Source organism: Entelurus aequoreus, linkage group LG08 (genome assembly GCF_033978785.1).
Source record: "Entelurus aequoreus isolate RoL-2023_Sb linkage group LG08, RoL_Eaeq_v1.1, whole genome shotgun sequence".
Classification (NCBI taxonomy): Eukaryota; Metazoa; Chordata; class Actinopteri; order Syngnathiformes; family Syngnathidae; genus Entelurus; species Entelurus aequoreus.
In genome coordinates, this window is record NC_084738.1 from 72,302,052 (window position 1) to 72,327,051 (window position 25,000).

General features: G+C 40.9%; 1 protein-coding gene across 1 annotated transcript in view; it reads right to left on the reverse strand.

The window, feature by feature from the left end:
- Positions 1-25,000, reverse strand: part of LOC133656276 (ankyrin-3-like) — a 148,811-nt gene that overhangs the window by 37,560 nt on the left and 86,251 nt on the right. Inside the window, exons 33-41 of the mRNA XM_062057263.1 lie at positions 20,488-20,699; positions 20,196-20,403; positions 19,748-20,073; positions 19,550-19,675; positions 17,269-17,391; positions 16,824-16,850; positions 12,475-12,556; positions 5,531-11,446; positions 1,629-1,703 (exon numbers count right to left, since the gene is read on the reverse strand). Of these exons, the coding sequence (XP_061913247.1) occupies positions 1,629-1,703; positions 5,531-11,446; positions 12,475-12,556; positions 16,824-16,850; positions 17,269-17,391; positions 19,550-19,675; positions 19,748-20,073; positions 20,196-20,403; positions 20,488-20,699 (7,095 nt within the window). The remainder of the gene's footprint in view (positions 1-1,628; positions 1,704-5,530; positions 11,447-12,474; positions 12,557-16,823; positions 16,851-17,268; positions 17,392-19,549; positions 19,676-19,747; positions 20,074-20,195; positions 20,404-20,487; positions 20,700-25,000) is intronic.

Sequence of the window (25,000 nt, forward strand, 5' to 3'; positions counted from 1 at the left end):
GGCAAATAGACTAATTATTAGTAGTCAAGACTGATTATTAGTAATCAAGACTGATTATTAGTAGTCAAATAGACTGATTATTAGCATTCAAGACTGATTATTAGTAGTCAAATAGACTGATTATTAGTAGTCAAATAGACTGATTATTTGTAGTCAACACTGATTATTAGCATTCAAGACTGATTATTAGCATTCAAGACTGATTATTAGTAGTCAAGACTGATTATTAGTAGTCAAGACTGATTATTAGCATTCAAGACTGATTATTAGTAGTCAAGACTGATTATTAGCCTTCAAGACTGATTATTAGCATTCAAGACTGATTATTAGTAGTCAAGACTGATTATTAGCATTCAAGACTGATTATTAGTAGTCAAGACTGATTATTAGTAGTCAAGACTGATTATTAGCATTCGAGACTGATTATTAGTAGTCAAATAGACTGATTATTAGTAGTCAAGACTGATTATTAGCATTCAAGACTGATTATTAGTAGTCAAATAGACTGATTATTAGTAGTCAAGACTGATTATTAGTAGTCAAGACTGATTATTAGTAGTCAAATAGACTGATTATTAGTAGTCAAGACTGATTATTAGTAGTCAAATAGACTGATTATTAGTTGTCAAGACTGATTATTAGTAGTCAAATAGACTGATTATTAGTAGTCAAGACTGATTATTAGCATTCAAGACTGATTATTAGTAGTCAAGACTGATTATTAGTAGTCAAATAGACTAATTATTAGTAGTCAAGACTGATTATTAGTAGTCAAGACTGATTATTAGTAGTCAAATAGACTGATTATTAGTAATCAAGACTGATTATTAGTAGTCAAGACTGATTATTAGTAGTCAAATAGACTGATCATTAGTAGTCAAGACTGATTATTAGTAGTCAAATAGACTGATTATTAGTAGTCAAATAGACTGATTAGTAGTAGTCAAGACTGATTATTAGTAGTCAAATAGACTGATTAGTAGTAGTCAAGACTGATTATTAGTAGTCAAATAGACTGATTATTAGTAGTCAAGACTGATTATTAGTAATCAAGACTGATTATTAGTAATCAAGACTGATTATTAGTAGTCAAGACTGATTATTAGTAGTCAAATAGACTGATTATTAGTAGTCAAGACTGATTATTAGTAGTCAAATAGACTGATTATTAGTAGTCAAGACTGATTATTAGTAGTCAAATAGACTGATTATTAGTAGTCAAGACTGATTATTAGTAGTCAAGACTGATTATTTGTAGTCAAATAGACTGATTATTAGTAGTCAAGACTGATTATTAGTAGTCAAGACTGATTATTAGTAGTCAAGACTGATTATTTGTAGTCAAATAGACTGATTATTAGTAGTCAAGACTGATTATTAGTAGTCAAGACTGATTATTAGCATTCAAGACTGATTATTAGTAGTCAAGACTGATTATTAGTAGTCAAGACTGATTATTAGTAATCAAGACTGATTATTAGTAGTCAAGACTGATTATTAGTAGTCAAGACTGATTATTAGTAGTCAAGACTGATTATTAGTAGTCAAGACTGATTATTAGCAGTCAAGACTGATTATTAGTAGTCAAGACTGATTATTAGTAGTGTGTGTGTGGAAAGGAGACTCACCGGTCCAGCTGAGTCCCAGGTGGTCTGCGACTATGGCCATGCGGAGGTCTGTCCTCTCGCAGGGACTCTGAGGACCTAAGAGCAACAAGAGTATTGTGAGACATTGGAGAGAGACCACACACAAAGTCCCAAGGAGACCACACACAAAGTCCCAAGGAGACGACACACAAGGAAACGACAACAGGTGGTCTACACCTGTGTCACTTTTATAACACCTCTGCTTTTCTGGACAAACTATCCCCAGCGACTGTGTTCATGGTGAAAGTCTTGAAACCCAATCAAGTCCAAACTCAGGGGATCGGTGAGTCCAGGAAAGCAAAAGTCCTCAATGTCCAGTAGTGTTAGTCAAGTGTGTAACGTATTAGTTTGACAACACAAACAACAACCTTCCTGAAGACAACAACCTCTGGCCCACACTTGAAATCGGATCCGTTGGATTGTCAAGTCCGGCCAAGGACTGTCAAGTCTGGCCAAGGACTGTCAAGTCTGGCCAAGGATTGTCAAATCTGGCCAAGGACTGTCAAGTCTGGCCAAGGACTGTCAAGTCCGGCCAAGGACTGTCAAGTCTGGCCAAGGACTGTCAAGTCTGGCCAAGGACTGTCAAGTCTGGCCAAGGACTGGCAAGTCTGGCCAAGGACTGGCAAGTCTGGCCAAGGACTGTCAAGTCTGGCCAAGGACTGTCAAATCTGGCCCAGGACTGTCAAGTCTGGCCCAGGACTGGTTTTCTCAGCGCTCCCAGGGAGCAAAACCACTGGCAAAGGTGAGAGTCTACAAACCAGGCAAGCAGACCAAAACCAGGACAAGGTCATAACCGTGAACGTCGAAAACTGGACTAAGTTTCTCGGTCTTGTGGCCCATTTGACAAGGTCTGGTTTTATTGATCCATGGAGAGGCTCCTTCGGTTCTAGCTGGCAGGACAACAAGGTTGGCTTCCAATTCAGTGCAAGATTTCTTCATGAGTTCGACAACTTGATGGACGTCACACCAGACTTGTCTCAACTTCTTCCTGTTACGCCCCACTCTACTTTATACACAAGAACAAATGTTTTCTTTCCGAATCAATCACGATTCTTATTTGTAACAATTCTTGATCGATTTTTCAAAATTCAAAAATGGATAAAAATGTTTTATTGATATAGTTGATTGACTTTAGGAAAGCTACTTCTCTTGTTGTCTTATTTGTATTTGACTTTACTAAACGTTTGGCGGGAACTTTATTCAACAAAACCAGTTTTCTTTGAAGTAACATAGAAATGTATCAGGGCTGTTTATTTTACGGAGGAATGTAGTTCATCATAGAACTAGCACCCGATGTTATTGATAACATTTATTGATTTTAAATAGAGAATCGTTTTGAATCAAGAATCAATTCTGAATGGAATCGTTACCCTCCAAGAATCGAATGGAATCATGTTGTGCCCAAAGATTGACAGCCCTAACAAATAGTATCATTTGTTGACAAAGATGTTATAAGTACACCTCTGCGTAACACTGTACTCTTACTTACATGAAAGAAAATGACCAAAAAAAATAAGACAACTTCTGAACTTCCTTACCTTACGTTTGTAAGACTAAAAATATAAACATAATAATATAAAGTAATATAAAGTAAACATTCCAACGGTATAACGTCCATTATGTATTTTACATAAATATTGTCCATGATTGTGTATTTTACAGAAATCAAATAGGTTTACATTCACACAATCCACTACAGATGTTTATGCATACAGGAAGTAAACTTGATCTATCTCAAACATTGCACACAATGTTTGTGACTCATCACAATTAAACCTAAAGTGTAGCATTATTGACATCGACTGGTCAAATTTAGCGCTAAATGTATTGAATGAGCTTTGCTTGCTAGTTACTCTCAGACAAAAACAACACGAGCACGAGTACAAAATACATCTTAAAGTCAGCAATTTCAATAGAAAACAAAGTGAATATTTTTATGAACAATATCTACTTACGAAGATTTGACCAAGTTTCCTGATGAACTTTACACGTGTGGATTTCTACCGATGTTCAACTTGTCTAGAACTCTTTGTCCCACGCTTCAAAGGTCCGACAGGAAACAAAGACTCCAGCAGAACATTCGTACTTTGTTGTCCACTCATTAAATGTCCGATTTTTGAAACATATTTAGTTTTTTTAAGGGTTGGATGAGTAGTCTTCTTCTACTCACCCCACTATGACACATATGCCTCGCTGTTGCCCCCTGCCGGGTGGCGAGAGTACTGCATACGCGCTCCACCCTAGTTTGAAAGGTTTCATCAAGTCTATTTGGGTGACGTTCAGCGAGCCAAATGAGAAGCTTTGCCAGGACGGGTGTGGCCCGCCAGTTGATTAGGCCTGCCATAGGACAACTAGTCCAGGAACATTTTGGCACTACAGATTTGCATCACCCTAATGACTAATGTGAGGGTGGAAGAGCTCAAACATGACGCTGGAATCGAAGGAGCCTTTTAAGAACCGTGAATCACCGATCGAGACTCTCTAGTGTTGTAAAGCTGTCCTCCTTCCACGTATAGTAAAAAGAGATAACCCCATGGTCAGACAACACAAGGACACAAAGAAGTGACAGCTCCACTTGCAGGACACCACCAAGCACCCACGACAGCGACATGCACCAGAGAGGAAGATACAGAAGTGCTTAGAAAGAGTTTACAAACTAGTGGTGTTTGCGGTGACAGGACTCGTGATTGGTTGATCAACCTTACTCCCTTCCTCCTCGCGCTCCTGTGTCGGCCTACTCTTCCTCCCGCTCCTCCTCCTCAGCCTCTGATGGCTGGCCTGCTGAAGGTCAGCGCTCGCGGCTCTAGCAGAAGGTGTTGATGCGATGGATGTGGAGGTGCGTGAAGGGCCGGAACTTCTAGATGGTTCTGAAAAGGATGTGCCCTTGCTAATAAAGCACTTTATGGTCCTCAGCTGGAGGTGTGGTCTTCTCTAATGTTGGCTCAGCCTCCTTTGAACTATTTTGGTGCAGGAGATTAGGTACATGCCTACCGACTGACCTTTGTGTGTCGTTTTTTGTGCTACTTATTTGTTGGCTTTTAGCAAAGTGCTCATCTTTAGATCTACGTTCATCTGGCTGTTTATCGCCCTCGCCTGTACGTGTGATTCTAAAAGACTCTAGTGGAAACATCTAATCTACTAAAGTCTTTGATGGCTTTCATTGAAGGAATTCTAGATTTTGGAACTAACTTCTCAAAGGGGTCCAGTCTTTCCCTGAGCGTAAGTGTCCTGATGAGGAATCTATTAGCTTTGTCTCAGATCTCAGTATCATAATATCTGCATCTTTGCCGTTTGAGGATTCTCACTGTACACTGGACTTGTAGATCAGGTTTTTTTGTTTTAGCTTTCTGGCTCCTGTGCTGTGTATCACTACATTAGTAAAACCACCTTCATTGATTCTGGGCTTGTCTAACTGGCTCAGAGAGAGTGCTATCAAAACATTTGTCAAACATTTGAGTGAACACGAGGATCAGTGGTGTTGGTGCTCAATGTTTGTGGGGTGGAGCAATTCGGTCTTTGGGAGAAAGTTCAACCCAAATGGTCAAATGCTCCTGATGTGTCCACAGGGCCTCCAGAATATGAGAAATTTGGTGCAATAACATTGGGAGGACTTGCATAGGTTACTACATTTACACCTGAAGTTATAGCATTATAAAAAGTGCTATCACATACAGAATCAGATGTTCTAAACGTAGAAAATGTCGGTTCATTTGCGTCTCTACAGAAGCTGCTAACAGTGTTTGATATTTCTAGCTGGACAGTTGGTGCAGTCACATGAGGGACACTTACAGGACTACATTTTGCATTCTGACCCATGTCGCATGAGAAGGCAACTAACTTAGGTTCCCTGACCCTGTACCTGCCCATCGAGAAGGAATGCTCACCAATCTGAAAAAACTGGAGCCTCTCCTCCACCATGTCCCTCTTGCTCATGTCAATCGCACCACTGCGTGTCATCTCAAACATCTTTCCCTCGTGGAATGGGAAGGGATTTGGCTCGCTCGTGGGTGTGCTATCGTCAGTGGGCGTTCGGGCCAGGCTGGTGTCTGGCGTGGTGGCCTGAGACTGGTCGTCGACTGCCAGCCCAAAAGGCTTAGGCTCGCCATTGCCTTCCTGCGTGCCTTCCATGTCGACAACGTCTTCTTCACTGCCTTTGCTGGGCCAGGGGTCAAAGTCCAGGCCTTTAGTGGCAACCGTCTTAAAAGGAGAATTAAACTCCTCTTCTAACTTATAACTAAAGTAGGCATTTGTAAAACCTTCTTTAGCTGAATGTTTCTGTTGGTTGATTTCAGGACCATTATTCGGTCTTTCACCATCGAAAGAAATGTCTCTCTGGTCCTTTGGACATTCTTCGGGAGTTTTCTCCTCTTCAATAACTTCAAGTTTAGTCTGAGGAAAAGAACGCTCTATAGATCTAAATGTGTCGGGCGCCCAGACATCTCGCCTGCTATCAGGGGTTCCTAGTGACTTTAAATCAGCTTGTACGTACAGACCATCATCCTCGTCTTGGAGATCATATCCATCTAATGAGTCTATCTCTGTGGCATCAGTGTCATGGGAAAATTCAGCTGTTGTGGCGAGTGAACAGTCCGTAATGGACTGGTCATTTCCATTTTGTTCAGAATCATAGTCCTCTCCCTTGCCGTTAGAACCATTGGTGTCATTAAAGCCATTGGTTCCAACCACAGGGTCATTGATGTTTCCATTTTTGTCTTGTTTATTACATTTCTCCCTACTCTCTTCTTCCTCCCCGGGAGCATTGAAGGTAAACTTCTTTCTGGGAATCGAATGGAAGATTGACTCTTCATCATCGTCTTCCCCATTTGACTGACTATCATCTACCTCAGGGGGCACTGGCGAAGGAGGCTGAATACGTATTATTGGCTCAGTCAGCATCTTCTTGCCATGTTCCTCCTGTAAATTCACTTCCATCATTTCTGTTTCAGTTTCTGATGAAGCCCAAGAACCTTTCCTGTCTGGATCAGACGTTTCCGAGAGATCTAAAGGAGGGGGAGGGGGGAATTCGATGTATGCCACCCCTTTGTCTTTTGAGACATCCCGAACTGTTTTTTCATCATAGCCGTTGATTGTGTTTTCTTGCAGGATGGATATATTTTCTAATCTTTGATAGTTATCAGTCATTTTAGTTTCTAGCATGTTAGCATTAACAAGGTCCGCTTGAGTTTTGCGTTCGGTTGGGGCATCTTTAAAGTAAAAAATGTCTCTGCCTTGCTCGTCATCTTCTAATTCTTCAGATACCTCCATGATGGGGCTCGGTTGACCTGTCACTAATGCCATGAAGCCATCGGGGGTCCTGGCGGTGAGGTCATAGCTGACCTCCTCAGAGCTTGGGGTCTCTGGCGTGAGGGGGCTTTTCCCTGAGCTATCTATGAAAGAGATCTGTTCTAGTGTGTCGTCATCTGGGCTTATGGGAAGCGCCGAGTCCTGTTTGATGGCATGCAGCGCCCCTTTGGCTTCCCGCTCAGCCTGACGGCCCACCTGGAGGCTGACGTAAACAGGCAACGTTTTCATGCCCCTAAAGTTCTCTTTGGTTGCTGCATCAGCCGGAGGGGTAATTACCTTCTCCAGAATGTCTTTTGAACTGACCAAGTTATTGGAGTTGGAATCTTTAGGAGTGTTATCAAGAATTTCAAAAGTTTTGTTTGTTTTCGCTGAGGTCTTTTCAAGGCTTTTACTTTTAGATAGCGTAGGTATCTGTGAGGGTTTTGTAACAGAATGCGTCTTTGGGAGGTCATTATCATTAAAACTGGTTGCTGTTCTTACAGGAATGTGTGAGTCTGATTGTTTTCTGACATTTTTATTTGTTATTTCCTCACCATCTTTTCTTGAAAAATCAGCTGCTTGATATGTTTGAACATGCTTCTCTTTCTCAGGGATATTACTGCCAACGTTAACTTCCTGAGTGATGATACAATGAGCATCTTTGACTTTACTGGTGGCTTTCTCAGGCCCGACGACGCTACTTTGTCTCTGCAGTGAGAGATTTGGGAGATTTCTGTTCACTAAAGTATCACCACTGTGTTTTGGGGAATGAGCTGATATTGAATCAGCTTTGTCACATTTATTATCATTACTACTATAGGAGCTTTCCTCTTGAGACGTTTCACTAACTTTAGATGCTTTTCTGTCAGCTAAAAATTGGTAAACAGGGAGTTTGCTCTCTTGTAACGACTTAATAGAAGGTTTTGGCTGAACTGGGGGGGGGATTTTGGTTGGACTGGACTGACCTTTTCTCTGAGATTCAGATTCATACTTCAACCTTACAGAGCTGACTTTGGACGTTGATGCTATGTGGGCAGGAGAGGAAGGTTCAGATTCACTGATCCTAGTTTGTTGTTTAATTGTATCGCTTTTATGAGGACTGCTTGGCAAGCTGGAGCTTTTCTTTTCAGCTGGTTGAATGCTGTCAAATGTTCTAGAGACAGAAGGCTCCCTGAGTTTGCTTTTATAGACTCCCTCCTCGCCTGCCTTAGTTTTCTGCGGACTGCTGCAAGCTGAAGTGGGCCAGGACCTCGGTTCTTTTAATTGTCGCCTCACAGGCTTTTTCTCAGGTGACTGAAGCTCATCATTGAGCTTTTCTGTTTTCTCACGGAAAAATTGGGAAACCTCACAGAGCTTTTCTTCCGCCTCTTTCACAGATTGGTCTACTCGATCCTCATAGAGGAGCTTGTCCCTGCTTCTGTCATGTTTGTCCTCTGTAAATCTCATCCAAACAGCACGCTTGGGACTACCCGGTTCTGTTGAATAATGGAGCACTGTAACTTTATCAAACTGCGGCGCTTCATCTCTGTGCAAAAATGCGCCCTGTTTTTGAGAACCATCCTTTGATCTTTTAGGGCTAGCATACTGCTGATTTATGTCATCGGATGTTAAGTCTTTGTCAGCCATCATTGCAGAATCTTCTGTGTCTGAGTGACATGTTGACGCTGGGTCAAGTTTATCTGAGAGGAGCATTTTCTCAGCAAATTCGTAAGACTCCCCCCTGATCTCTGATAGCTCATCATCGCAGTATTCTATGGAATGCTGACTGAGCAGTTTCAGGGCTTTGTATGAATCATCTGCCATCAGCTGAGCAGAACTTGGGCGACTGTCGTCCTCCTGGGACACTGGGGTGTTAACGCGGGATGTTTCCAGGAAAAGAGGCAAGGATTCTTCGACAATAAGCTCCTCCTCTTCCTGTTGGTTCTCGTCGTAATCAAGCAGTTCCTTGATGCTCCTGTCCCTTTTGTAGACATACATCTCGGGGTGTTTCTTAGTTTCCCTGATAAAAACCTCAGTTGGCTCTGCGGTGCCATGGCCCTTCTCAATATGAACCTCAATTATCCTTTCTACTTTGGGTTTGGATTTAGTGTCTCTGTCAAGGAACCGCGGAGATAGCTCGTCACCTTTGACAGAGTCCTGGCTAGCTTTGTGTTCAAAACGCCCTGCAAGTTCCTTGGATGGGTCCCTACCAGACTGGAAGGCTTTCATGATGTCTCGAACTGACATGCCTTCCTCGATACCCACGGCGCCCTCAGTGATCTGAGGTTTGTGATAGACCATTCTAGTTGTAGTAGTAATCTGAGTTTCCTCTTTTACACACATGCTCATTGAGTCCTCCTCAGGAACTTTCATCTGAACGGCCGAGGCTGAGCTTGTTGACGGAAAATCAGACACAGCTTCCTCCATGAGAAGCGGCTCATCAAAAGGGTGCTCGTAACTTTGAATGTCGACCACGTCAGACCTGCTTTCGGGGACACTTGGGGGGATAGGAACATCTGTGAATAAAGGCTTGGGGTCTGTGCTTTCTGCACTCTGGGGAGCAGAAGGGGTCTTTTCGCTCCTGGTCTCAAAGCCGCTGTCAGACAGAGGACTCTTGTCCTGCTCGTGAGACAGCTCCTCTGGTGATTCAAGAATAGTGTCTGCCCCCTGATATGACTCAGCAAGCTTGCTTAGGTCTTTCTCTGATGGAGATCTGAGCATGCCTGAGACTGGGGGAGGCATTTTCAGTTTATGCTCCTGTATTGTCATGGATGGTTTGAGGACACGCTTTTGTTTTTCCTCCCCTTCCCCTTTCACCTCCTCCTCATACCTACTTCTCACTTCTGCCATTTTAGAGAGAGAACTAGCGCCAATGTCGTTAGTTAGAAAGTCGACCACTTTAGCCAATTCCAGCTCATTATTTGACTGCGGCTTACGAAGACGCGCGTCCTCATAAGAGACTACGCTTCTTTGGGCTTCCTCAAGCTCATCTATAGAAAATTCCTCCCAGCCCTCCTCCTCTTCTACTCTCTCTATAGACTTCCTTTCCCTCACAATGTCCTTCTGTAAAATCTCACTGACTTTCACTAAATCCTTTTTCACTTTCTCCACAAGCGTATACGGCTCATCGTCATCTAACTTGGTCTCTTGAGGAGTGCTCGTGAGAGACGTTTGGACAGTTTTAGCTGCCGTCTGCGTGTTTGTCTGTAAGATAGCCGTCATCCTCATGAGGTCCTCCTTCATGTCAGCTACATCTTTCAGTATCTCCTGGTTGGAAGCTGCGGAAAGGACAATGGGAGGAGTGATGAAAGGAGGCGATTTTAATTGGGAGTTGATTTTTGAGGTCGTAACGCAGGAAGACATAGAGGAAGAGGGCGGGGCTCGAGGGGAATTGGGGAATGACATTTTGAGAGACCCAGGCCCTGGTTTGACAGGGGTGTCTACCATGACATTAAGCAATGAATAAACAGGGACAGTGACTGTATTCGAAGAAACCGTAGGGCCTGTGGGGGACGCTTCAGATCTCAGAGAACCGTAAGCAGAGCTTGCTGTGGCAGTTCTACGAGGGGAAGACAGCGATTTGAGAGTGCCGTAGCCCGACACAGAGTACGAGTCAATGGCTTCGTTTATGGCGGCGCTGATGCCAGACGTTGCTGCCTGCGTCGTGGCTTGGATCCTCTCCTGAAGGCTACTACTCCTCTCTGACAGAAGCCGAGAAGAAGGTGAAGAGGGCGTGGACGAGGACGATGGATATTTTACAGGTGAGGCGTTTCCGTTCCTCATGGACAATTCTGATGAAGCAATGGTTGTCCTTCCAGTGGAGGAGAGCGACGATAGGGTGGACTTCCCCCCTCGCGGGGAAAGGGTGGAATCAGAAGAGGTTTTCAAAGAGGACAGGCTGGAGATGCTTTTGGCGGAGGCAGGATTTGGTGCTCCTGGATCTATCTTAAAAGAACTGTAGATGTTATATGGTGTCTTTGGTGATACTGGAGCTGAATGTGAAGACAACTTATCTGGCACGTAACCGTTGGCTATTGAGTGAACTGGGGAGGTCCTTGACGTGTATGCCGAAGAAAAACTTCTAATAGATGCAGGCTCTGTAGCAGGTTTACATGGACTTCCAGAGGACACCAAGCTGGCAGAGGCTTGAACTGGATACTGACCCTGCTGGACAACTGTTTTAATGGGTGATGGCATAGTCCTGTAAGATCTCACGGGGGATGAGGGCACTTTGTCACTGACTGGAGAGGAGGACAGGCTAGGTGCTTGAAGTGGCGATCCCATGGTGGATCTAATAGGTGCAGAACATGCAGGTGATGGGGAAAAGGGCCAGGGAGATTTCAGTGGAGAAGAAGCTGCTGAGCCGGCCGGTGAATCGGCAGTGGTGACGGAACCCCCCACTCCGCCGAGCCTTGCTTGGCCAGGGACGGTAAGAGGAGCAGTCGACCATGGTGGGTAAGGTCTGGTTGGAAAGACAGGTTTGTGAGGGTGACCAGCAGGCAGTGTTCTTGCTGGTGCGCTTCGCTCAACTTCTGTTTCTTCAGGGCAATTTGTAGAAACATTGAAGCCACGGGAAATGAAATCAAAAGAAGGTGGAGGAGTAAAGGAAAAAATGAAGAAAGAAGGAAAGGGGATGCAAAAGAAGAAGAGATCAGAGGAGGGAGAGTTGGTCAGTGAAGCAGTCCTGGTACTCAAGGAAGAACAAACAGCAATTTCATGAAGTGCTCAGATATTTGATTGGAGATGGAACTAAAAAGGTGTTTTAAGACGTTACTCGGTAATGACAGCTGACAGGAATAATGAGGACAACAACCACAACAAAATGGATGATTTAAAGCCCAACAAAGCAGCAAAGTAAAAACCACAATGGCGCTGAATCAGCAACAAAAAATGACAAATGCACCAAAATGAATACAAAACAGCTCCTCTCTTTGGACCTGCTCTAAAGTCAAAGTGTGGATTGCGGTTCCTGTTTGAAACCACTTTAGAAGTGCCTTTTATCTGTTTGGTCTCAACATTACATTGCAGCTTCCCAAAGACAGCTCAGACCAGAAGTGACCAAAGAGTTTCCTTTTTTTTTTAGTCCAATGACAAAATGTCTTCTCCGAGACCGCCCATTTTGTCATGCATGAGATTGTATGGAACCAAGGAAAAAGACAACAAAACAGCCAAATTCAACAGCTGCGGACATGCGCTCCGCAAACAAAGCTGCCACACCATCACCAGGAGCTCGGAACTCGCACGGGACGACTGAAATATCTTCGGTTCTTTGGTCTGCCCACATTGAAAAACCTTCAACGTGGAGTCAAAGAAGGACTGATGAATTTGGAAAATCAAATCAAAGGCAGAAGAAGAAAATCAAGCACAGCACACAAAGTCCAAGACGCATGCAAACACACACGTGGTCAACAAGCATGTAGCGTGTGGTCAACAAGCATGTAGCGTGTGGTCAACAAGCATGTAGCGTGTGGTCAACAAGCATGTGGTGCCAGGAGAGAAGGCCTTGTCATAAGAACTGTGATGAGATCACATTTAAGGGTTTTGTTAGTGAAGATGACAAACTCACTCAGTGCAGGCTCGGCCAGATAGCTGTAGCGCTTACGTAAGGCTAGAGATGCAAAGGTATGACGTCGCTCGGGCTTTTCAGTCTGCAACAATAGCAAACAACACAAATGGCTATCAGTGGCAGGTTGCCGCCCGTTGGAGCAGCATCTGGACTTCAGCGCGTCACATCTGGGCACAACACAATCGTCTTATTCACGAGCTCATTTGGTTTGGACAAGGGGATGTAACGGTTGAGGGTAACAATGGTAGACCGCGGCAAAACTCCAGACGGTTGGTTTTTAATTCAAATGATTGTAAAACCCTGATTGATAACTGCCGTTCCATAAACTCACGGACCGGTGACAGCGCTTATCGAGCTAGCGCGCTAATGTCTTGCTAGCTTAAATGCTAACTCAAATATTGTCTTTATATGACCTATTTATGACAATTGTATTGTCAAACGACAAAGCAAATTGCTGACTGAGCAACGGAGCTATAGAAAAACACTTTAAAACCTTAGACCGGGCTTTCTGCTCCGCCACTCCCAGGCTGTGGAACACTCTCCCTGACCACCTGAGGGCACCACAGACTGTGGATGCTTTTAAAAAAGGCTTAAAAACCCTTCTTTTTAAAAAAGCCTTTTTTTTTAGATATATGCATACTAGTTTTAGCTATTTGGCTGTTCTAGTTTTTATTTGTATTTAAAAAAAATACAAAATAAAATTTTTTTTTTTTTTTTTTTTTACATAAATAAATACAATCTGCTTACGGACTGTATCCCTGCTGACTGTATTGATCTATATTGATATATAATGTATATATTGTGTTTTTTATGTTAATTTCATGAAAAAAAAAAAAAATTTTTTTTTTTTTTTTTAAATTTTTTTTTTTTTTTTTACATAAATAAATGCAATCATGTGTGCTTACAGACTGTATCCCTGCTGACTGTATTGATCTATATTGATATATAATGTATATATTGTGTTTTTTATGTTAATTTCATGAAAAAAAAAAAAGAAAAAAAAAAAAAAATCTTTTTTTTTTTTACATAAATAAATACAATCATGTGTGCTTACGGACTGTATCCCTGCTGACTGTATTGATCTATATTGATATATAATGTATATATTGTGTTTTTAATGTTAATTTCATGAAAAAAAATAAATAATAAAACAATTTTTTTTTTTTTTTTTTTTTTAAATTTATTGTGTGGCCCGGAACAATCGGTTCACGGACGGGTACCAGGCCGCGGACCGGTGGTTGGGGACCACTGATGTACAGACCACATTGGTCTGACTACTAACTAACTGACTAGGTGACTTTTCCTCTATCATGATATATATATATATATATATATATATATATATATATATATATATATATATATATATATATATATATATATATATATATATATATATATATATATATATATATATATATATATATATATATATATATATGGTTTTATCGCCCAGCCCTATGTTGTGCGTCAAATTACTTTTAATTTGAATAAAATTTGGTTAAACGTTGAATAGTGTAAGTGGTTTAACAATAAGATGATAAAAAGGATAACCGTGATATGAAATGTTCAGATGGTTACATCCCTACCCAGCAGGCACCAGACATCGATACCACCTTCATTTATACGTACGTGTCCTTTAAAAGTGACTTTGAAACAATGCCGCAAAATAGTTGTACTTGGAAATTGAGACTACGTTGACGTCCAACGTTGGATCCGCGTTGTTGGTTGGGAAATGACCACATTTCAATGTCAAATCAACGTCACAACCTGACATTGTTTAAACGTTGTCAAAAAGCATGTTGTGTCAATGTTATGTTTGTGTTGTGGAATGTTGGTTGAAAAATGACCACATTTCAATGTCAAATCGACATCAGAACCCAACATTGATTAAACGTTGTTTCAACGTTGTATTTGTGTTATAGGATGTTGGTTGGAAACATTACCAAAATTCAACAGTCAAATCAACGTCAGAAACCAACATTGATTAAACGTTGTATTTGTGTTGTAGGATGTTGGTTGGAAACATTACCAAAATTCAATGGTCAAATCAACGTCAGAACCCGACATTGATTAAACGTTGTTTCAACGTTGTATTTGTGTTGTAGAATATTGGTTGGAAACATTACCAAAATTCAACGGTCAAATCAACGTCAGAACCTGACATTGATTAAACGTCATCAAAAAGCATGTTGTTTCAACGTTGTATTTGTGTTGTAGGATGTGGGTTGGAAACATTACCAAAATTCAATGGTCAAATTGACATCAGAAACCAACATTGATTAAACGTTGTTTCAATGTTGTATTTGTGTTGTAGGATTTTGGTTGGAAACATTACCAAAATTCAACGGTCAAATCAACGTCAGAACCTGATATTGATTAAACGTCATCAAGAAGCATGTTGTTTCAACGTTGTAATGGTGTTGTAGGATGTTGGTTGGAAACATTACCAAAATTCAATGGTCAAATTGACATCAGAAACCAACATTGATTAAACGTTCAATTCAACGGTCAAATCAACCTGACATTGATTAAACGTCATCAAAAACCATGTTGTTTCAACGTTGTATTTGTGTAGAATATTGGTGGGGAAATAACCAAAATTCAATGTTAAATAAACGTCAGAACCTGACATTGATTAAACGTCATCAAGAAGCATGTTGTTTCAACGTTGTATTTGTGTAGAATATTGGTGGGGAAATAACCAAAATTCAATGTTAAATCAACGTCAGAACCCGACATTGATTAAAGGCCATCAAAAAGCATACATGTTGTTCCAACGTTATGTTTGAGTTGCTGGACATCAGGACCTCAGTCAACAAGTTGTCAAGTTGTTTTCATGTCTGGTGCATGCTGGGTAATGTGACACAGCAGCGTAAGTACTATTTAATACACAATTAGAATAATGTTCAGTAAGTACTATTTAATACACAATAAGAATAATGTTCAATAAGTACTATTAAAGACACAATAAGAATAATGTCCAGTAAGTACTATTTAATACACAATAAGAATAATGTTCAATAAGTACTATTTAATACACAATAAGAATAATGTTCAGTAAGTACTATTTAATACACAATAAGAATAATGTCCAGTAAGTACTATTTAATACACAATAAGAATAATGTTCAGTAAGTACTATTTAATACACAATAAGAATAATGTCCAGTAAGTACTATTTAATACACAATTAGAATAATGTCCAGTAAGTACTATTTAATACACAATAAGATTAATGTTCAGTAAGTACTATTTAATACACAATAAGAATAATGTCCAGTAAGTACTATTTAATACACAATAAGAATAATGTTCAGTAAGTACTATTTAATACACAATAAGAATAATGTTCAGTAAGTACTATTTAATACACAATAATAATAATGTTCAATAAGTACTATTTAATACACAATAAGATTAATGTTCAGTAAGTACTATTTAATACACAATAAGAATAATGTCCAGTAAGTACTATTTAATACACAATAAGAATAATGTTCAGTAAGTACTATTTAATACACAATAAGAATAATGTTCAGTAAGTACTATTTAATACACAATAATAATAATGTTCAATAAGTACTATTTAATACACAATAAGAATAATGTTCAGTAAGTACTATTTAATACACAATAAGAATAATGTTCAGTAAGTACTATTTAATACACAATAAGAATAATGTTCAGTAAGTACTATTTAATACACAATTAGAATAATGTTCAATAAGTACTATTTAATACACAATAAGAATAATGTCCAGTAAGTACTATTTAATACACAATAAGAATAATGTCCAGTAAGTACTATTTAATACACAATTAGAATAATGTTCAATAAGTACTATTTAATACACAATAAGAATAATGTTCAGTAAGTACTATTTAATACACAATAATAATAATGTTCAGTAAGTACTATTTAATACACAATAAGAATAATGTCCAGTAAGTACTATTTAATACACAATAAGAATAATGTTCAGTAAGTACTATTTAATACACAATAAGAATAATGTTCAGTAAGTACTATTTAATACACAATAAGAATAATGTTCAGTAAGTACTATTTAATTCACAATAAGAATAATGTCCAGTAAGTACTATTTAATACACAATAAGAATAATGTTCAGTAAGTAGTATTTAATACACAATAAGAATAACTTATGACAGATTATGAGGCCCTAAAAGAGACAAGTGTGTAATCTTAAAGTTATTAAGTCATGCAATAGTCAGCACTTTCAACAACGACGTTTCCCTTGCGGAGGCGGCGAGATTTAAGGCTATGCTAGCAGAGGGTATGTAGCGCATGGAGGGGGGGGATATGGGGGGTGGGGGTGTGCTTTACCTCTTCCTCGCCATCTGACTCCATTTCCTGGTTCCCAAGATGCATTGCAGAAACGGGGCGGGGGGGCGTAACATAATGGAAAGCAAGGGGGGAGAAACATCAGGGTGTGAAAAAGGAGAGTGATTGACAGCAGCTCGGTGGCAAAGGAAAAGAAAAAGAAAGAAATGAATAAATCACCACAAGAAAGAGCAGATGAGAAGTCAAAAAGACTCCAATGCAAAAACATCCAAGCCAGGGACACAAAAGCCAGCCTGAGAGCAAACTCACAACATTTTCTTGCCTTCAGCCAGAAGCATTGACAAGCACACAATCAATAATCAGTACTTATTGAGAGAAGCCTTAAACAGATAAAAGACACCTCCCACTCCAAAGCTCCTGCTGCCCTGACCATGGCGATGGCGATGGGGATGGAGGTGAGCACACGTGGCGCCGAGCGGCGCCTTACCTTTCTGGCGGCGGGCAGCGTGATGTTCAGGTTGCACACCGCCGTCTGCGGGAGGCCTTTGGCGCCCTTCACCTCCTTCAGGAAGCTCAGACGCCCGCACGCCTCCTGGCTGGGGTCTCGAATCTGTACCAGGAAATAAATGGCTTCTTTATGTACCGCCTACTTACTAATTACCACTCAGCTCCATTGCGCAACAAGAAGCAAGCGGAAACATGGTGAGCATACCTTTTGTAAAGAGATACAGTAGACCAGGGGTCACCAACGCGGTGCCCGCGGGCACCAGGTAGCCCGTAAGGACCAGATGAGTAGCCCGCTGGCCTGTTCTAAAAATAGCTCAAATAGCAGCACTTACCAGTGAGCTGCCTCGATTTTTTAAATTGTATTTATTTACTAGCAAGCTGGTCTCGCTTTGCCCGACATTTTAAATCTAAGAGAGACAAAACTCAAATCGAATTTGAAAATCCAAGAAAATATTTTAAAGACTTGGTCTTCACTTGTTTAAATAAATTCATTAATTGTTTTACTTTGCTTCTTATAACTTTCAGAAAGACAATTTTAGAGAAAAAATACAACCTTAAAAATGATTTTAGGATTTTTAAACACATTTACCTTTTTACCTTTTAAATTCCTTCCTCTTCTTTCCTGACAATTTAAATCAATGTTCAAGTCAATTAATTTATTTTATTGTAAAGAATAATAAATAAATGTTAGTGTAATTCGTCATTTTAGCTTCTGTTTTTTCGACGAAGAATATTTGTGAAATATTTCTTCAAACTTATTATGATTAAAATTCAAAAAAAATATTCTGGCAAATCTAGAAAATCTGTAGAATCAAATTAAAATCTTATTTCAAAGTCTTTGGAATTTCTTTTAAAATTTTTGTTCTGGAAAATCTAGAAGAAATAATGATTTATCTTTGTTAGAAATATAGCTTGGTCCAATTTGTTATAAATTCTAACAAAGTGTAGATTGGATTTTAACCTATTTAAAACATGTCATCAAAATTCTAAAATTAATTTTAATCAGGAAAAATTACTAATGATGTTCCGTAAATTATTTTTTAATTTTTTTCTAAAAGATTCGAATTAGCTAGTTTTTCTCTTCTTTTTTTCGGTTGAATTTTGAATTTTAAAGAGTCGAAATTGAAGATAAACTATGTTTAAAAATTTAATTGTCATTTTTTTTCGTGTTTTCTCCTCTTTTAAACCGTTCAATTAAGTGTAAATATCATTAATTATTAATAATAAATTGGCTATTTCTGGCAATTTATTGAAGTGTGTATCAAACTGGTAGCCCTTCGCATGAATCACTACCCAAGAAGTAGCTCTTGATTTCAAAAAGGTTGCTGACCCCTGGTGTAGAGGATAGCACTTCTCACGGGTTCTTGGGACCACTCCCAGATATTTGACTCTTGTTTACCAACATCCCGACTGAAGTTACCAATCTCCCGGATTGTGATGTTTATTAAATATTGTCGCTTGGATTAAACCAACAATTGCGCCAATTTTGCCGTCTTATCAACTGTCTCACTTAAAGGAGGACGGTACTTTTTGGGGGTATTTTGAGAGACAAGACGACGGCTGGATCGAGATTCGATTCTGAACCTAATCGTCAGCCCAGGAAACGGAGTTGGATCGATTTGTTAGGTACCCAAAGATTCAGACCCCAAGTCTACCATGAATTGATTAACGTGGACCTCGACTTAACTTATTGGGGTGTTACCATTTAGTGGTCAATTGTACGGAATATGTACTGTACTGTGTAACCTACTAATAAAAGTCTCAATCAATCAATGAAAAGTGAATGTGGTCAGCTATGTCACCGTACACGACATTATTGATTGAAACAATGTTACGCTGACTAGTTGTGCTAAACCGTATATTCTGGGTTGTTAAAAAGAACAACGAATCAAAACAAAAACCGTGACCACAAACCGTGATGAGAGCCGAACCGTGGAATTTGCGTACCGTTCCACCGTTAGCGTATAATATTTTTGAACGCCCGCAAAGAACGAAACGACAGACCAGTTATGGGATGATGGCTAATGGAAAGACAAAGTCTCTTAGCGCCCTGACAGGCGTTTCCTAATCAGCTGAGTTTTCATGAACTGGTTCCAGCTCCCACGAAGCAGAAGTAACAGAGCGGCAAAGTGTGGACGAGTATGGATTGTGGCGATCCCGAGGTCAGCGAGTGGATCAATGGTTATCGCCTGGGGGTGTGGCTCCACTCTTTCAAAAGCTAGTTTGTCTTGTTTGAGCAGAATTACTTTCATGAGTTTTACCTTGACGCAAAAGGGCAACCGGTTCTCCTTGAAGGCGTAGAAGTTGAGAACTAACTGCTGACCAGTTTTGGTCAGAGGAGCCAGGTTGCCGTAACAATCCACGTAAATGGGCCGACCTTCTAGAACCTAAGAACACATAAACAAGTTAGAAGCAGTTAGAAAGATTTAGATCCGTCCTATTTCAAGACCAGTCAGCACCTCGATGTCTTTGCTCCTGGCAACCTCCTCAAAGTTCTCCTGCTGTTCCAGGGTCTTGTCCACCTTGTCGTCCGTCATACAGAAACACCTCAGCCGGGACTCCAGCGAGTCGTTCATCTTGGCAAAGACCACAAACTTGGCCATGTAGGGCACGCAGATCAGCTCCCTGTACAGCTGCGAGGCCAAACCCACCGTCTCCGGGACCTGGTGGCAGTCCGCTAGCCAGAACCTGGCCGAGACGTTGGTCGTGAAGGAGACGCAGTCGTTGACGAAGGTGAGCGGGGTCGTGCCTGTGATGTCCTCCCATTGTGCCGGCGAAGTACCGCCTGAGAGACCAGTACGGCAGTTGACCCGGGTTGAGTTTTGTGACGATACAGGTGAACAAACATTGCATTCCAACGCTTCAGTGACTATTTTCGGAGTATCACCGTTACTGTCGTGGGAATACCTGTGATACTGCAAAGAAGGCGTAGGCATGGAGTGCAGTCTCCTTTGTACCCGTTGGAAAGACCCTCCCCTGAGAGGGGTGGGACCGGAATCGTCATGGTGATGGGCTTATGGAACTTCCTCCTTCTGGGCTCCACCGTCACAATTGGGCTGAAGGTGGCTCGGTTACCCAGGATTTTTTTCACGGTGTCGTCTGGTACAGGCTGGGCCTGATGGGGGAAGGTTGGGTTAAGAGCCTCCGACCACCATCTTGTTGACTTTGTCCTGCTGACGTCTGTTCTTCCTGTACTCACCTGCAGCCCAACCTTGATCTTTTTGGTTAACGCCCCCTCAGGGAAGGAGGCCTGTACCAACGGGACACTCCGGCTGCAGAGCGTCCCGCCCTCAGGACCCATCTGATTGGTTTCCTGCCGAATCCGAGACACCACGGCAAAGTACTGGGGGAAGTCCTTGGTGATGATGCGGCAGATCCTCTTCTTCTGCAGCTCCTCCGTATTGTCCAGTTCTACAAGGAAGTAAAACACGTGACATTCCACCAGGGTTGTAACGATACTGATACTGATCAATCACACACAGACTCGGGTGAGGCAAAACCAAATTGTTACCAACGCACAAAATGTAACTGCAAAGCACTTTGTCGCAATATTTAGTGAGGTGGTGGAAGAGAGGTGTTTCTTGCATTTCTTCGCTAATGAAATACAAGTGGTCACGGTCGTATTCGCCGCACGGGTGAGAGTGCGGATCCGCCACCACAAGCCCAGGGAGTGTGCATTACCACATCGTGCAGAAAAGCGTGGAAGCCAACCTTTATCACGTCTATAAGTGCTAAGACAACACAGCTTAGAGACGCTCTCCTGGCGTTTGGCAACACTTTGAACACCGCTGCTTTACTTCGGTGGAGTGCCATCTCCGGGTTGGGGAGTAGATCTTGCCCCAAGTGGAGGAGTTCAAGTACCTCGGAGTCTTGTTCACGAGCGAGGGAAGAGTGGATGGTGAGATCGACAGGCGGATCGGTGCGGCGTCTTCAGTAATGCGGACGCTGTATCGATCCGTTGTGGTGAAGAAGGAGCTGAGCCGGAAGGCAAAGCTCTCAATTTACCGGTCAATCTACGTTCCCATCCTCACCTATGGTCATGAGCTTTGGGTTATGACCGAAAGGACAAGATCACAGGTACAAGCGGCCCAAATGAGTTTCCTCCGCCGGGTGGCGGGTCTCTCCCTTAGAGATAGGGTGAGAAGCTCTGTCATCCGGGAGGAGCTCAAAGTAAAGCCGCTGCTCCTCCACATGGAGAGGAGCCAGATGAGGTGGTTCGGGCATCTGGTCAGGATGCCACCCGAACGCCTCCCTAGGGAGGTGTTTAGGGCACGTCCGACCGGTGGGAGGCCACGGGGAAGACCCAGGACATGTTGGGTAGACTATGTCTCCCGGCTGGCCTGGGAACGCCTCGGGATCCCCCGGGAGGAGCTGGACAAAGTGGCTGGGCTGAGGGAAGTCTGGGCTTCCCTGCTTAGGCTGCCCCCGCGACCCGACCTCGGATAAGCGGAAGAAGATGGATGGATGGATGGATTTTATAAAGCGGTTTATATTTGAGACAATGCCGCCACACCGCTATCTTTTGATGTGCATTCGTTACGGCCGTTTGCTCTTCTCTGCGCGTGACGGGCCGAGCCATTCCCTTTGGCCCGTCCCTTTGCGTCTTTACGTAGGCTTCTCTGACCCTCCACAACGCAACACAACAAAAGAGTATGGCGCCCCCGCGCCCACTTCTCAACTCCCGAGTGATGCAATGTTTTATTTGGCAAATGGTGAGCGACTCCGGCTTTATTTACACTTTGCTTGAGAACCTATATCTCTCTTTGTAGCCACCTTATAACTAATCTCATCTCTTTGTGTTGTCCACTTCTGTTAGCGACTTAGCACAGAAGCTAACGATAGCTGTCAAATGTTTAGCGACGCCTCGGCTTGAAAGTGCCTGTACTCACAGCCGGACTATCCAGCTGTAGTGTAGCGGCTAAAAAGTAGTTTTAAACCCAACAGCCGGCGGCTTTTACCGCAGCTAGCGAGTAGAAGCTCCATCTCTCCCCGCACATAGTAAATATCTGATAGTATATATCTGTATCATGAATCAATTTAAGTGGACCCCGACTTAAACAAGTGGAAAAACTTATTGGGGTGTTACCATTTAGTGGTCGATTGTACGGAATATGTACTGTACTGTGCAATCTACTAATAAAAGTCTCAATCAATCAATCAAACACAAGCGTGAGGATATAAAGCTAATGCTAACGAACAAAAATTGCTTTGCCATAGTAACGGTTAACTAAGTACTCTATAAGAATAAACAACACGTTACTACTTACAACCCAAATAATCTAAAGCAGGGGTCACCAACGCGGTGCCCGCGGGCACCAGGTAGCCCGTAAGGACCAGATGAGTAGCCCGCTGGCCTGTTCTAAAAATAGCTCAAATAGCAGCACTTACCAGTGAGCTGCCTCTATTTTTTAAATTGTATTTATTTACTAGCAAGCTGGTCTCGCTTTGCTCGACATTTTTAATCTAAGAGAGACAAAACTCAAATAGAATTTGAAAATCCAAGAAAATATTTTAAAGACTTGGTCTTCACTTGTTTAAATACATTTATTAATTTTTTTACATCGCTTCTTATAACTTTCAGAAAGACAATTTTAGAGAAAAAATACAACCTTAAAAATGATTTTAGTATTTTAAACACATATACCTTTTTACCTTTTAAATTCCTTCCTCTTCTTTCCTGACAATTTAAATCAATAAAGTAAATTTATTTTTTTTATTGTAAAGAATAATAAATACATTTTAATTTAATTCTTCATTTTAGCTTCTGTTTTTTCGACGAATATTTGTGAAATATTTCTTCAAACTTATTATGATTGAAATAAAATAAAAATATTCTGGCAAATCTAGAAAATCTGTAGAATCAAATTTAAATCTTATTTCAAAGTCTTTTGAATTTCTTTTAAAATTTTTGTTCTGGAGAATCTAGAAGAAATAATGATTTGTCTTTGTTAGAAATATAGCTTGGTCCAATTTGTTCTATATTCTAACAAAGTGCAGATTGGATTTTAACCTATTTAAAACATGTCATCAAAATTCTAAAATTAATCTTAATCAGGAAAAATGACTAATGATGTTCCGTAAATTCTTTTTTTAATTTTTTCAAAAAGATTCGAATTAGCTAGTTTTTCTCTTCTTTTTTTCGGTTGAATTTTGAGTTTTAAAGAGTCGAAATTGAAGATAAACTTAGTTTCAAATTTTTTTTTTCGTGTTTTCTCCTCTTTTAAACCGTTCAATTAAGTGTAAATATTATTAATTATTAATAATAACATAGAGTTAAAGGTAAATTGAGCAAATTGGCTATTTCTGGCAATTTATTGAAGTGTGTATCAAACTGGTAGCCCTTCGCATGAATCACTACCCAGGAAGTAGCTCTTGCTTTCAAAAAGGTTGCTGACCCCTGATCTGGACTCTGGTTATCTAGTCGTAAAACACTTAAGGGACCTTAAGCACTTTGCACTTTATTTTAAGATATGGGTATATACCGTGTACCGCCTTACGGAATAAAAATACTGCGGTATCACGTTTGGTCCGTATCACCCAGCCCTAACACTAATCATGAATACAAACACAAATATGTGACTTTAAATATATGTTTTAGCCTTTTTAGTAGCCTGTTTCATTACAAACAGCCTGATATGGATGACAATAAAGATGGTGTTGTATACACTACAGGTGAAACTGGACAAAATGAGAACGTGGTGTAAAAGTTCATTCATGTCAGCAATTCAACTTCAAATAGGATCTAGTAAGTGATATCAACTCATTGAGAAAACTCAAGTCTTTATTTCTTAGAATTGATTATCATTGCTTACAACTTTTGAAAACACCAAATGTTCCCAAAATGTACAATTTGAGGTTTTAAAAAGCTGTGATTGTTGTGAAACTAGGAAGTGGCTTTTTCCCAGGAGGCTGACTGTACTATGTTGCGCCTTGCAAAGGGTTTGTACTGCAAGTATTGTACTTTTATCACGCACCGGCTGTTTGATTGTAACATGCATCTTGGTTGGAGGAGTTAAAAGCGCCATGTAAAATCACTAATGTTAACAGTAGCATGTCTATGGCAAATCCCATGTTAATTAGCATCAAGCTAGCCCATTTTGGAAGAGTGGACACTTACTTTACGTTTGGGCGTTTTCTACCGAGCATACTTGCTTTGTTGGTGTTGGAAATTGCAACATTACTTAGAAGGAGTTTTCCTGACTGATCGTTTACGTGAGCCGGTGTTTAGTCCGCAATCGGACTGAACAAGTCTGAAACTGGACGTGACAAAGGTTTGGTTTTATGTGAATGCCTAAACAAAGTAAGGAATCGGGTACTGTTGCGTCGGACCAGTTCTTCCTGCAAGGGAATCTAAGTCACTGGTCAATCCCAAGTTCTTTCGATGACATATATGCTGAGTAAGAAGGACCATCAAGACAGAATTGGAATATTTTCAAGTTTACTAAAGCTTTAAGAGTTCAACATAATCAATACATTCATATCGGCTACTCTAGAAGATCTGGCATTCCAAGGGAAAAACCAACTTCTTTTCACACAAAGACAACCCCCATCTCCCCCTCGCAACACTGATAAGAAACCAATGGGGGGAGGTTTTCACATTCCAGGGTTGAGACCTAAAACAGACAATCTGAAGACAAAGAGAGACTGGTAGAATAAACAAAGGAAAAGTACTAGCTACTCTAAACATGGCTATGTAAAAAGAAAGAACTCTT